Raw genomic sequence first — 15,119 nt, 5'->3', positions numbered from 1 at the left:
ATATGACTGCGTGTAGTTGTGTGCACCCTTCTTAATGGTACTGCTTGTTTTCCTCTGTTCCAGTTGCTCCCTCGGTGAAGGTCCCCAACCAGCTGCTTGGAGCCCCCCTGGGAACCGACGTGCAGCTTGAGTGCTACGTGGAAGCCTTCCCCAACACCATCAACTACTGGGTCAAAAACAGGGGAGAGATGCTGCTAGACGGGTAAGAAAGCTGCTCGCGCCTTGTCTATCAAATACTGGGCAGAGGGCTACTATGACGTTACACGTACTATGCAGTTACATGTATTACAAACGATCTGTTCATATCCCGTGTATTTGTACAAAATGCAGTTGATACTGGCTGCTTTCAGCACTTAGATGCAGGTATAAATTTTCTGGATCGGAAGTTCGGCCCTTTTTGCCTTATTTGCAGTGACTTCTTTAGTTGCTGATCACAAGTAGGTCACAGCTCAACCAAATCCTCTCCGGGTTCCAGCCGCGCCAGGTGTTTCAAACCCCACGAGCTGTCCACCGAACGTTTCTCGGCTACTGTCATGTTGTAAATGATTTCCGTGTCGCCGTGCCCTCGCCGTTATAAGGCCGCGTTGATGGCTGTGACGTCACTCGTGCCTGCTTTCTCACCAGATCTGGGCCAACGAGATACACGAGCTCTGCAACGAACTTTTGACATCACACTGGTCGGCTTGTCCGCCAATCTTCGCCAGTTCTCGGCTCTGTGCAGGACCCACGAGAAATCAGTACTTAATTGAAAAGATACTCGCTAAATGTCTTAATTTTTTCGTGTGCTATCGAGAACTTTCAGGTATTTAGACGCTCAGGCAAGAATTATTCTAACCGTCTGAAGTAATAACTCACTCACCGCTGGAAGCAGCTGCTGGTACTCTTAAGACCTGCTGTGTCACGTGATGTGACGTACGCGTCACACCCTGACCTTCTCGTTGGCGTCATCACCAAATATAGTGACGTTTTCGTCCCTCGTCCGTCACGCCCGCATCAAGTTCGTGGTGGCCGGGTGCCAGGCGGCGTTGAGCTACAAACCGCCGTCTTTATTGGTGGTGTTCTCAGTGACTTCTATTCCTACACCTTCTTATATAGGGTGTCCCATTTATGTTGACCACCCTAATTAACTGTTTGTCCAGATGCAAATTACAAAATAATTCAAGCAAACGTTCTTCAGCCCTCAGGGGGACATTGATCAGCATGATTACCTTCGTTTGTAGCTTTGTTTTTTTGTTACAGAGGTATGAGCAACGGTATGACTTTTTTTAAATGGCAACATGTATTTTTTATTCGGTAATTCATTTCCTCTCCTAAAGACTTAATCAAAAATGTATAACAGAGTACCATTCACTGAAACACAACGTTATTGATTACGTAACACAACACTGACTTTGAGGCTGGGATCACAGACTCGTCCACTTGATGGCATTGTCAGAAAACAAATGAAAACCAAGAAAAAACATAACACAAAATGGACTTTGACTCTCGTGTATCATTGCCCAGGAGTAGAATATTCATAGGTGGTCAAAGTGGTGACTGTTGACACCAATACACTGGTGCACTCGTTGAATGACAGAATTATATACTGCTCCCAGTGTTGCCTGCTGAAGAGAATAACAAGTGAACACGGTACGTTGCTGCAGGTCCTCTGGAGTTGTGGGAAATGGCGATAGACAACGTCTTAAATGCATACCCAAAGAAAAAAGTCCAGAGGATTTAACTCATGAGACCTAGCAGGCCAAATAACTGTTCCACCTCGACCAATCCATCTGGCAGGATACCTTCGGTTCAGAACACGACGTGCACGCAAGGCACTACGTGCTGGACATCAATCGCGTTGATACCACATAAGCATTCTGGTTCTTAGCGGCACTTCATCCAGAAGAGGAGTAAGAATTCGTCTGAGGAAGCTGGCATACGCTGTGCCGTTTAGACTACCATGGATGAAACAAGAGCCAATAATTGTAGTACCAAGCATCCCACACCAGTCGTTAACTGTGCATTGACGCTGACGTTCCATCTGTATAAGCCATCGTGGGTTGTCGCTACACCAATAATGCATGTTCCTTATATTTATCTGTCCGTTGTTTGAGAAGGAACTTTCATCGGTACATAGAACATTGGAGAAGAAGTTCGGGTTGGCGAGCATTTGCTGCTGTGCCCACTGACAGAACTGTACACAATTCTGGAAATCATTCCCACGCTGTTCCTGATGTTCGTGTGCATGTTAAGAATGGGACCGGTGACGTGTAAGAATACGATGTACACTGGTTTTATGAATGCCAATATGGTGTTCAAGGCGTCGTGTGCTCACATGTGGATTCATAGCAACGGAAGCGAGAACAGTAGCTTCGGCAGCTTCGTCATTGCAAATGCTCCGACGACTGCGTTGTCGTGTTTTGAAACTTCCCGTTTCTTGAAGTGTCGCAACAAGACGAGAGAACACCCGTCGGGACGGTGGGTTCTTGTCAGGGCATCGTTCTCTGTACAGTTCCGCTGCCTGCGTAGCATTTCGCCTACCTTCAACAACAACAACAATAAAAGAAACGTTATGTCAATAGAGATTGTAGGGAGGACAGCATTTACTGTATGCCCACTCTACACAACAGTATTTAATGGGACTAAACTACTATACGAGGTGCGGCTAGAAAAAAACCGGACTGATGATGGAAAAAACATTTATTTACAATTATTTACAATTTCATGTTATCTCCTTCAATGTACTCTCCTCCTCGGTCTACACCGCTCCATACGAATTTTCCACTGTTCATAGCAATGCTGCAGATCATTTTCTGTAAGTCCATACATTACTTCCGTCGCTTTTTCTTTTACTGCTTCAACAGTCTCAAATCTAGTTCCTTTCAAAGCTGACTTGACTTTAGGGAAAAGAAAAAAGTCACAGGGGGCCAAATCAGGTGAGTAGGGTGGATGATCTAAGATGGGAATGTTGTGTTTTGCCAAAAACGTCTTCACTGACAACGCACTGTGAGCTGGGGCATTGTCTTGGTGAAGGATCCATGACTTTTTTCTCCACAAATCGTTCCGTTTTCTCCGTACTCGCTCACGTAGGGTAGCCACAACGCTAATGTAGTAATGCTGATTCACTGTTTGTCCCTCTGGTACCCAATCAATGTACACAATCCCTTTGATGTCAAAAAAAAAAAAAAACAATCATCATTGCCTTGAATTTCGATTTTGACATTCGTGCTTTTTTTTGTCGTGGAGAACCAGGAGTTTTCCAATGCATCGATTGGCGTTTAGTTTCGGGATCGTAAGTAAAAAACCACGATTCATCGCAAGTAATGACATTTTGTAAGAAGGTGGGATCACTTTCAATGTTTTCCAGGATGTCAGAACAAATCATTCTTCGGCGTTCCTTCTGTTCAATTGTGAGACACTTTGGAACCATTTTTGAACACACTTTGTTCATGTTGAAACTTTCATGAAGAATCTGCCTAACACTTTTCTTGTCAACTCCTGTTAACTCAGACACTGCTCTGATTGTTAAACGGCGATCTTGTCGAACAAGTTTACCGATTTTTTCAATGTTTGCATCAGTTTTTGCTGACAATGGTCTGCCAGTACGAGTGTCATCACTGGTGTCTTCGCGGCCATCTTTAAATCGTTTAAACCACTCAAACACTTGTGTTCGCGATAAACAATCATCGCCGTACACTTGTTGTAACATTACAAACGTTTCACTTGCAGATTTTCCGAGTTTGAAACAAAATTTGATGTTAACACGCTGTTCTTTCTGTACACTCAACATTTTCCGACGCACAGACAAAACGTCAACTACTTAAAACAGACGCCACGGGCAGACTGAGTGCAGGAGGCAGATGAAACTCGAGCAGTAGGCGGAGCGAGAGTCACGTGACAGGCCACGCGACTTTCAGCCTTATTGCATTCGTTTTATTGTTTCACCAGTACTAGTCCGGTTTTTTTCTAGCCACACCTCGTACTATACGTACCCATACATAAGAAAACAGTATTGCCACTACTGTTCTGCTAACTTACATTTCCCATAGATGAGTGGTATTTCTACGATTTCTTAGTTGGTGTACATTCTACTCACACAACTCTTAAAGTGACTACGGTTGACGGAATGACGGGTGTGCATTCTAGTTATGTTTACATTTGTCCTCTGTCAACGTCAGCACGTGAATGTGTTCCATTACCACGAGGACCTCCACTAAGCGCTGGGAGCGTCAACGTCAATGTTGTGTTATGTAATCAATAACGTTGTGTTTCAGTGAATGGTACCCTGTGATACAGTTTTGAATAGGTCTTTGGGAGAGGAAATGAATGACCGAATAAGAAATACAGGGTGCCATTTAAAAAAGTCGTACCGCTGTCCATATCTTTGTAAAAAACAAAGTTGCAACGAAGGTAATCATGCTGATTTATATCCCCCTGACGGATAAATGACATTAGCTTGAAACATTTTGTAATTTGCATCTGGACAAACGGTTATTTAGGATGGTCAAGATAAATGCAACAGCCTGTATAACGCAGTCTCAAAGTAAGCTCGTCCTCATAATGTTTCGTTGAACATAATTAGGTGTCGATTCTCTAGAGCGTGTTTTACCAAGGCTTTTCTCCGCAGATTGTAAGCGAATGCACCTCTCGTGTTGTTCCACAGTGCGGGCTGTTTGACCGATGTAGTAGCAGCCACATTGACATGGTGTCTTGTACACCTCAGGCGTTCTCAACGTCAGATCGTCGTTCTCAGGACTCATGCGTTGTCATATTTGTGCTGGGTCCTCAACAGCGAGGAAATGTTGCGCCTCTTTAGGAGCAGGCCAATCTTTCCCGACACTGTGTCACAGAAAGGCAGAAACCGTAAGTTTCTTTCCCTCTTCTTCGGTGATGATGTTGTTGTTGTGGTCTTCAGTCCTGAGACTGGTTTGATGCAGCTCTCCATGCTACTCTATCATGTGCAAGCTCCTTCATCTCCCAGTACCTACTGCAACCTACATCCTTCTGAATCTGCTTAATGTATTCATCTCTTGGTCTCCCCCTACGATTTTTACCGTCCACGCTGCCCTCCAATACTAAATTGGTGATCCCTTGATGCCTCAGAACATGTCCTACCAACCGATCCTTTCTTCTGGTCAAATTGTGCCACAAACTCCTCTTCTCCCCAATACCTCCTCATTAGTTATGTGATCTGCCCATCTAATCTTCAGCATTCTTCTGTAGCACCACATTTCGAAAGCTTCTATTCTCTTCTTGTCCAAAGTATTTAACGTCCATGTTTCACTTCCATACATGGCTACACTCCATACAAATACTTTCAGAACTGACTTCCTGACACTTAAGTCTATACTCGATGTTAACAAATTTCTCTTCTTCAGAAACGCTTTCCTTGCCATTGCCAGTCTACATTTTATATCCTCTCTACATCGACCATCATCAGTTATTTTGCTCCCCAAATAGCAAAACTCCTTTACTACTTTAAGTGTCTCATTTCCTAATCTAATACCCTCAACATCACCCGACATAATTCGACTACATTCCATTATCCTCGTTTTGCTTTTGTTGATGTTCATCTTATATCCTCCCTTCAAGACACCATCCATTCCGTTCAACTGCTCTTCCAAGTCCTTTGCTGTCTCTGACAGAATTACAATGTCATCGGCGAACCTCAAAGTTTTTATCTCTTCTCCATGGATTTTAATACCTACTCCGAATTTTTCTTTTGTTTCCTTTACTGCTTGCTCAATATATAGATTGAATAACATCGGGGAGAGGCTACATTCCTGTCTTACTCCCTTCCCAACCACTGCTTCCCTTTCATGTCCCTCGACTCTTATAACTGCCATCTGGTTTCTGTACAAATTGTAAGTAGCCTTTCGCTCCCTGTATTTTACCCCCGCCACCTTTAGAATTTGAAAGAGAGTATTCCAGTCAACATTGTCAAAAGCTTTCTCTAAGTCTACAAATGCTAGAAACGTAGATTTGCCTTTCCTTAATCTTTCTTCTAAGATAAGTCGTAAGGTCAGTATTGCCTCACGTGTTCCAGTGTTTCTACGGAATCCAAACTGATCATCCCCGAGGTCGGCTTCTACTAGTTTTTCCATTCGTCTGTAAAGAATTCGTGTTAGTATTTTGCAGCTGTGGCTTATTAAACTGATTGTTCGGTAATTCTCACATCTGTCAACACCTGCTTTCTTTGGGATTGGAATTATTATATTCTTCTTGAAGTCTGAGGGTATTTCGCCTGTTTCATACATCTTGCTCCCCAGATGGTAGAGTTTTGTCAGGACTGGCTCTCCCAAGGCCGTCAGTAGTTCCAATGGAATGTTGTCTACTCCGGGGGCCTTGTTTCGACTCAGGTCTTTCAGTGCTCTGTCAAACTCTTCACGCAGTATCGTATCTCCCATTTCATCTTCATCTACATCCTCTTCCATTTCCATAATATTGTCCTCAAGTACATCGCCCTTGTATAGACCCTCTATATACTCCTTCCACCTTTCTGCCTTCCCTTCTTTGCTTAGAACTGGGTTTCCATCTGAGCTCTTGATGTTCATACAAGTGGTTCTCTTATCTCCAAAGGTCTCTTTAATTTTCCTGTAGGCAGTATCTATCTTACCCCTAGTGAGATAAGCCTCTACATCCTTACATTTGTCCTCTAGCCATCCCTGCTTAGCCATTTTGCACTTCCTGTCGATCTCATTTTTGAGACGTTTGTATCTCTTTTTGCCTGCTTCATTTACTGCATTTTTATATTTTCTCCTTTCATCAATTAAATTCAATATTTCTTCTGTTACCCAAGGATTTCTACTATCCCTCGTCTTTTTACCAACTTGATCCTCTGCTGCCTTCACTACTTCATCCCTCAAAGCTGCCGATTCTTCTTCTACTGTATTTCTTTCCCCCATTCCTGTCAATTGTTCCTTTATGCTCTCCCTGAAACTCTGAACAACCTCTGGTTCTTTCAGTTTATCCAGGTCCCATCTCCTTAAATTCCCACCTTTTAGCAGTTTCTTCAGTTTTAATCTACAGGTCATAACCAATAGATTGTGGTCAGAGTCCACATCTGCCGCTGGAAGTGTCTTACAATTTAAAACCTGGTTCCTAAATCTCTGTCTGACCATTATATAATATATCTGATACCTTTTAGTATCTCCAGGGTTTTTCCATGTATACAACCTTCTATCATGATTCTTAAACCAAGTGTTAGCTATGATTAAGTTTCTTTCTGTCTTCTTCGGTGATGATGTCGTATCGTAATACAGAATGGAAGGAAAAGAGGTGTGAGGTCAGTCTGCCATTTCAGAGCGGTGAGAAGCAAATGCAGAAAGATAAATTCCCAGTGAAGGCAAGCTGCTGCCTTGGATCAGCGCCAATCACTGTCACAGGACACCAACGAGAGGCGCGGACTCTGGAAGTCTACAGGATACTTTCAGCAGGAGACTCACAGAATTCAGAGGTCTGAATAACACAACTTATTAGTTATCTAACTACTACACTGAAGGCTAATTCTAAACATTAGAAAAAGTAAAGGAGGCTATTAGCACAACGGAAGTCAGTGTCTACATCCATGTGGATGGGAACTAAAAGAAGTGGACAACACTAGCAACACGTTAGGTGCAAACTTGAGGGCAGCACTCCAAGTGAGAAAAACAGGCTAGCCACTAGTGACACGGGGTCGCAGCCCCAACGACCTGACAGAGCCCTCTATGTACACTCATGCTCATAAATTAAGAATAATGCTGATACATGGTGAAATAACCCTCTGGTGGGCGGTTTGCGGCATGAAATCATCTCGGGGTATGACCATGCGGTGCATTTGACCTGCGGTCGTCGCACGGTGGCGCTGGCAGCAGTCCACAATCGAAGAGATGTGTTGGTATATGTCAGAGTATGGTGCAGCGAGTAAGTTTGCAGACGTTTTCAGACGTGCTAATGGTGACTGTCTGCTGAAAATGGCTCAAAGAACATATATTGATGACTTTTTTAGCATTAGAATACTAGGGTGCTTGGAGGCCGGTCAAACACAGCAAGTCGTAGCACGGGCCCCCCGTGTGCCACAAAGTGTGATCTCGAGATTATGGCAACAGTTCCAGCAGACAGTAAACGTGTCTGGGCGCTACAGTTTGGGACGTCCACAGTGTACAACACCACAAGAAGACCAATATCTCACCATCAGTGCTCGCAGACGGCCACGGAGTACTGCAGGTAGCCTCGCTCGGGACCTTACCGCAGCCACTAGAAAAGTTGTCTCTAGACACACGGTCTACAGACGACAGAACAGACATGGTTTACCCACCCGGAGACTTGCAAGGTGCATTCCACTGTCCCCTGGTCGCAGGAAAGCCTGTAAAGCCTGGTGTCAAGAACACAATACATGGTCATTGGAACAATGATCGCAGGTTATGTTCACGGACGAGCCCAGGTACAGTCTGAACAGTGATTCTCTACGGGTTTTCATCTGGCGTGAACCAGGAACCAGATACCAACCCCTTAATGTCCTTGAAAGGGACCTGTACGGAGGTCGTGGTTTAATGCTGTGGGGTGGGATTATGATTGGTGCACGTACACACCTCCAAGTGAAAAAAAAATAGACATGTCGGAGCTTACCGAAGGATGGAAGGCTATAACCCAACAGCTGCTCGACCACCTGATCCAGAGTATGCCGACCTGTTGTGCGGCCTTTGTACGTGTGCATGGTGATCATATCTTGACAGAGGAACTGTAACAGGTCAGGTGTATCAGGACTTAATTTTGCACCAGTATGTCCACCTTTTCAGGGTTGCTGTGGGTCCAACCTTCCTTCTTAAGGATGACAACGCATGGCTCCACCCAGCTGCCATCATGGAGGAGTACCTTGAAACAGAAGATGTCAGGCAAATGGAAGGGCCTGCCTGTTCTCCAGACATAAACCCCATAGAGCACGTCTGGAATGCTGGAATGCTCTCGATCGACGTATCGCTGGACGTCTTCAAACCCCTACCACAGTTCAGGAGCTCCGACAGGCACTGGTGCAAAAATGGCAGGCTATAATCCAGCAGTTGCTCGACCACCTGATCCAGACTATGCCAACCTGTTGTGCGGCCTGTGAACGTGTGCATGCTGATCATATCCCATACTGATGTGAGGGTGCATGTGCAGGAAACAGATCCGTTTTGTAGCACATGTGTTTCGGGTCGGTTTTCTCAACTGATCACCAATACCGTGGACTTACAGATCTGTGTCGTGTGTGTTCCCTATGTGCTATGCTATTAGCGCCAGTATTCTGTAGTGCCACGTTGTGTGGTACCACATTCTGCCATTATCCTTAATTTATGAGCATGAGTGTATACAAAAACAAGGATTTTTTAAATCGTCGCACTATTTATCCTTTTCCGTAGTCGACCCACCAATCCACCGAGACTTAACAAGCTTCGCCCAGTCTGGCGAGTCGTTCTGCACCTCCTGGCTAACCACATTTAGATTCCTCCCCTATTCCTACTAGGTCGGTAGTGTTGCTTCTGGACTTGTATCAACAGCATTCAGCTGAAAGCTAAACGTCACTGCCACTCCTATTATGGCCAGCAACAACATTGTTTTACGTCAATTGCCCCCCCCCCCCCCTCAGTCCTTTTGTAAGCGGCGGCTGCTGTAGTGAGCACTGTAACCCGCGTAAACCCACTGGCGTTGAAGTTCCCAGGAGCAATTATCAAGCTTGTTGCCTGTGCCTTTTCGTGGCCATGTACTACTGTCACGACTTACATCGGTGTCTAGGCGGTGAACAGAGTTACCAGTTACCTCTGAAGAGAAATGTCTCCCTTGCGACAGCTGCCGGGGGCGTCTGCAGTTTGCAGGGCTCTAGTGTTACTATTTAGCTCAGGTAATATAAACGCTACCACTTTTGCCTGCTCTCTGTATTGTGTCTCCGATTTCCTATCTTGGAGTGCCTTGATGGCTCCCAACAGGCCCAAGCACTGTGCTTCTCTGCAGCAGAATATGCAGCACCACTTTGGTACAACTCAGGTGGTTACGGTATTGAATGAGACCTGGACGCACTGTGACTGGCTGCGGATGACCAACTCCTGTCACCAAAATCTATCAAATTACGCTTATACCGCAACCTGACGTCCGCAGAATAACAACCGCAGAAATGGAGAAAAAGATGCAGGAAACAGACCTCCGGCATCTCCAGTTTGGACATGAAGCAAAAAACCGTAGGCTGAGCTCAAGAAGGAGCTTTATTCACACTTCAGCAATTCCGTCAGCACTTCGAACCCGCCGAACAGAGCTATGGCAAGATTCATTAACTAAAAGTGGTAAGAAGAACCTTCCACCGAGTTTCATCTGCCATATGCGTCACGGAAGGCTCTAAACCGATTGATGACGGGAGTTTCAAGATGCAAGGCGAACTTCAGGAAGAGGGACTACACCACGGAGGAGGATGCATGTGAGTGTGGCGACCTACAAGACAACATCTCATGGTCTGCAGACACCTGCACGACCCTTGCACCACAAAAGATATCAATGCAGCAAGTGATAAAGCCATCAAAATCGCGGAATTCTAGAGCTTGTCGTCCATTTAATAGAAAAACAAATGTGTCCTGTGTTATGTTAGTACATTTGGTACCTTGTATCGCTGTACTGTGCTTTTATTCACAACGTTGAATTTTAATTATTTTGTATATCTAAGTCCTGGACACGTTAAATAAATAAATAAACATGTCAAACAATGTGGGGGTTGGGTGAGGTTCTGGAAAGGGGGGGGGGGAAGAGCAGGAGGTTGCATGGAAAACCGTGCATCTTTTGTGGCTGTTGAGCGTAGTTCCACTTGCTGCGTTACGGGGACGAGATTCTGCAGCCAATAGTGGGACCATATCGACAACATTTTGATCCAGGTTTCGTCTTGATAAGTGATAACCAGCGTTCTCATCGTGTTCTGCCTTCAGCGTGCTAGTATCAACAGAATGGATTGACCGTCCTGTTTCCCACATGTAAGGGACGGATTGAAACGAGCTGTTTTTGGATGTGAACGGCCACCACGCATTCTACGCTGCTTGCCAGGATCGCTGTTGAAGAGCGGACATTTTGAATCAGTGAACTGGTGATACGCCGCGGCGGATTCACTCGTGCATCCGACCAACGTATGTTCCACCACGACGTTGCATAGGACTGCCGTGAAGAACCTTACACCTCTACCTGGCCTCAACCACCCCCACTCCAGCCATGCGAACAAGACGATTTTGTCGTTTTCATTTGGTGAGCTAGACACATTGGAAATGGCTATATACTCATGCCTCACAGGCAACTTTTCTTTTAATCAAAATATCCACGGGTTTGCTGCCGGTCTATAGTGTCCAACGGGCACAATATTTCGGCGATCATACATGTCGCCATCATCAGGTGAACTGACGGACTGAGCTCCTGTGAACGTACCGGCACGGAGATCCGTACGCTAAGGCTGCTCAGAGGGAACTGGGTTCGGTCGCGGCGGCGGCCGATTTAAATACCCTCCGCCCGCGGCGCACTCCCTCCACCGTCCGCGCCCCGCGCCACGGTCGCGCGGTGGAACAGATTGCGACGGCGTCTGAGATGACGTCGGTGTGATGGCTCTGTCCGCCGTGGTCGTCACAACTATACGTTTGCTCGATGTACTCTTGATTAACCCGATCGCTGGTTCCCAAGCCTTGCTAAGATTATAGCCACAGTCGCGGTTTATGAGGTCGTCATTGGTGCGAATTTCGATGGCCTCTCTAACAACGCTGTCCCAGTATCTCGACGTCTGTACCAGAATCCTCGTGCGGTCATACTCCATGGCGTGATTTTCCGACAAACAATGTTCAGCGACCGCCGACTTGCTCGGATACATCAGTCGAGTGTGCCTCTGGTGTTCACGGCATCGATCCTCGACGGTACGCATCGTCTGACCAATATACGACTTGCCACATTGACACGGAATCTGGTACACGCCGGCCTTCCTCAAACCGAGGTCATCCTTGGCGCTCCCCACCAGTGCACGAGTTTTATTTGGAGGACAAAACACAGTTCCGACCCGGTGTTTCTTCAGAATGCGGGCGACTTTCCCCGAGAGTGTGCCTGTGTATGGAATAAATACAGTGCCTACCTCCTCCCTCGTGACTTCATCCATCTCAACAGGTTGTGCAGCAGTGGTTGGGCGGAGAGCACGTTGAATCTGCCACTCTGAGTACTCTAGTACATAGGGCGCGCACTATCTCTGACGCAGAGAGTCTACCCCAGGAATGGGAACATCTGAGAACTGTTTTTCGAAAAAATGGGTACTCAGAGTGGCGGAGGGTATTTAAATCGGCCGCCGCCGCGACCGAACCCAGTTCCCTCTGAGCAGCCTTAGCGTACGGATCTCCGTGCCGGCACGTTCACAGGAGCTCAGTCCGTCAGTTCACCTGATGATGGCGACATGTATGATCGCCGAAATATTGTGCCCGTTGGACACTATAGACCGGCAGCACACCCGTAGATATTTTGATTATCAAATACGCCGGGAGAAACTCAAGAATCAATTTTTCTTTTCTCTGCCAAGAAATTCGAAATAAAGGCGCAATGTAAAGCTTTTGTTGATCTTTGTATATATTATTGATTCATTCTTTTAGGCGTACCTAGGATTTCTAAACGGCATTGGAATCTACATAATCATCATGAGGAGAGTGAGTACTTTACTAGTAAGAAATTAATTTGAAGTCGATAACAAACGTGTACAGGGTAAGTCACTAACTATTGCCACCAAGAATAACTCCGAAAGTATGATAAGAGCTGAAACGTTTGTGGGACAAATGTGGCATGGGACAACGGGGGCCACAATATGACGTTGGTTTTTTGTTACTAGGTGGGTTCGCGTCAGAGATATGAAGGTCAACTTTATTTTTTTTTTTAATTGGATGCTATCGTTTGGTACTTATTTTCTGATAGCGGCTATCGAGAAGAATCCACTGATGTGTAGAAGTAAGGTCTTTGAAGGTCAACGAAGGTCAAAAAGATGTCTTGAATGCCCATTTACAGAAGGTAAATGGTATCCATGCAGTGCTGCAATCTTCTTGTCACGGACTGAGTGGTATTGCTTATAACTTCGGCACTTACCGAAGCACATGCTCTGACAATTCTGTCTCGTTTATCATGCAAGTTGTAAATATTCGCCGAATATGGCGTATCCATCTAACGTGCCTTTGACATGTAAACACCATTCGAATGTGAATGATGTATTCCTACGAAGAACAAGACGATATGCTTCTCATTTTCGGAGAATTCCAACGAAATTCAGTGAGAGCTGGAGACTTATAAGCTGAAAGATATCTTCAAGGTACTGACCCTACGCTACGCACATTTAAAAATGTTCATGATAAATTGAGAACAAATGAATCCTTAACGCATCGCAAACACATCTAGCAAAGGAATGTTACTAACGTGGAAACGGAATTGGTACTCTTGCCATCGTGGTTCGAGATCCTTGTGTCAGTTCGCGTCAAATCGCAAGGACATCTGGCATGAGCAAGAGCAGTGTTTTTCGTGTTCTGCATCGCCATAAATATCATCCTTATCATATCAATCTCCACCAAGTATTAACTGGTACGGATTGCATGCGTCGCATTGAATTCTGCCGATGGGCTAAACTTCAGCGTCAGAGGGATGCCACATTTATTAATCTGATTTTATTCACTGACCAGGCTACAGTCACGAACCATGGAAATGTTAATTTGCATAACATGCATCACAGAGCAACTGGAAATCCATGTTAGCTGCACACCAAAAACCGTGGTCGGTGAATATATGGTGTGGAATTCTGGATGACAGAATTATTGGCCCCTATTTCATCGAAGGAAATCTTAATGGTAGGAAGTACACCACATTCCTGCAAGGAACATTAGGTCTGTTATCGGAAGAATTTACCTTCAGGATCAAGGAACAGAATGTGGTATCAACACGATGGGTGTCCGGCACATTTTTCGCTGATGGCCAGAAATGAGTTTCAGAGACAATTCCCAAATCGTTGGCTTGGACGCGGAGGAGATGTGTCGTAGCAGGCTCATTCACCGGACATGTCGCCTCTGGTGTTTTTCCTTGTGGGGATTCGTAAAAGGCATTGTTTATAAAAACGTTCCAGCTTCACCTGAAGATATGACAGGGAAAAATGTCAGAGCACGTGATGTGTCGGCAGAAGTGCCAACACCGTGTTGTTTGAGGAAGCCGAAATGCACGCTATAAGCTCACGCAGGATGGCGTGAGGTCTGAAACAGGATACTTAATGAATGCTATAAAGAAAAGTACGTAGCTGCTGGAATACTTAACTTTAATCCATCATTTGAATACATCGTTCTTGACGGTACGTTATCAAGAATATTGACTGTAACGGCGCATTGCTACGTCGTAGCCACTGACTTAGCTGAAGGCTATTCTAACTATATTCTCTGCAAATAAGCGAGGCTTCGTCAGTGTTGTCGCTAGCTAAGTCGTCCGTACAACTGGGCGAGTGCTAGTAAGTCTCTCGAGACCTGCCGTGTGGTGGCGCTCGGTCTGCGATCACTGACAGTGGCGACACGCGTGTCCGACATGTACTAATGGACCGCGGCCGATTTAAAGCTACCACCTAGCAAGTGTGGTGTCTGGCGGTGACACCACAGCACGTGCTTCGACAAGTGCCGATGTGAAAAGGAATACCACTCAATCCATGACATGAAAATTGCAGCACTGCACTGATACCAATGGTGATCACTTCGAACTCCTTCTGTAAATGGACGTTCATGCCGCCTTTGTGACATTCGTTGCCGGCCGGTGTGGTCGAGCGGTTCTAGGCGCTTCAGTCTGGAACCGCGCGACCGCTACGGTCGCAGGTTCGAATCCTGCCTCGGGCATGGATGTGTGTGATGTCCTTAGGTTAGTTAGATTTAAGTAGTTCTAAGTTCTAGGGGACTAATGACCTCCGATGTTAAGTCCCATATTGCTGAGAGCCATTTGAACCATTTTGTGACATTCGTTGACCATCAAAGACCTTATTGTTACACATCACTGGATTCGTTAGCCGCTATCAGAAAATAAGTACCAAACTATAGCATCCCATTTGAGAACAGAAAATTGACCTTCATATCACTGAAGCGATCCCACCTAGCAACAAAAGACCAACGTCATATTATGGCCCA

The 15,119-nt window shown here is 45.5% G+C and overlaps 1 protein-coding gene across 1 annotated transcript in view; it reads left to right on the top strand.

The window, feature by feature from the left end:
• Positions 1-15,119, top strand: part of LOC126195241 (lachesin-like) — a 321,469-nt gene that overhangs the window by 235,019 nt on the left and 71,331 nt on the right. Inside the window, exon 6 of the mRNA XM_049933768.1 lies at positions 64-202. Coding sequence (XP_049789725.1) covers positions 64-202 — 139 coding nt within the window. The remainder of the gene's footprint in view (positions 1-63; positions 203-15,119) is intronic.

This window comes from Schistocerca nitens, chromosome 7 (assembly GCF_023898315.1).
Source record: "Schistocerca nitens isolate TAMUIC-IGC-003100 chromosome 7, iqSchNite1.1, whole genome shotgun sequence".
Lineage (NCBI taxonomy): Eukaryota > Metazoa > Arthropoda > Insecta > Orthoptera > Acrididae > Schistocerca > Schistocerca nitens.
Note: the sequence above shows the minus strand (reverse complement) of the source record. Positions and strands in the feature narration are given on the sequence as shown.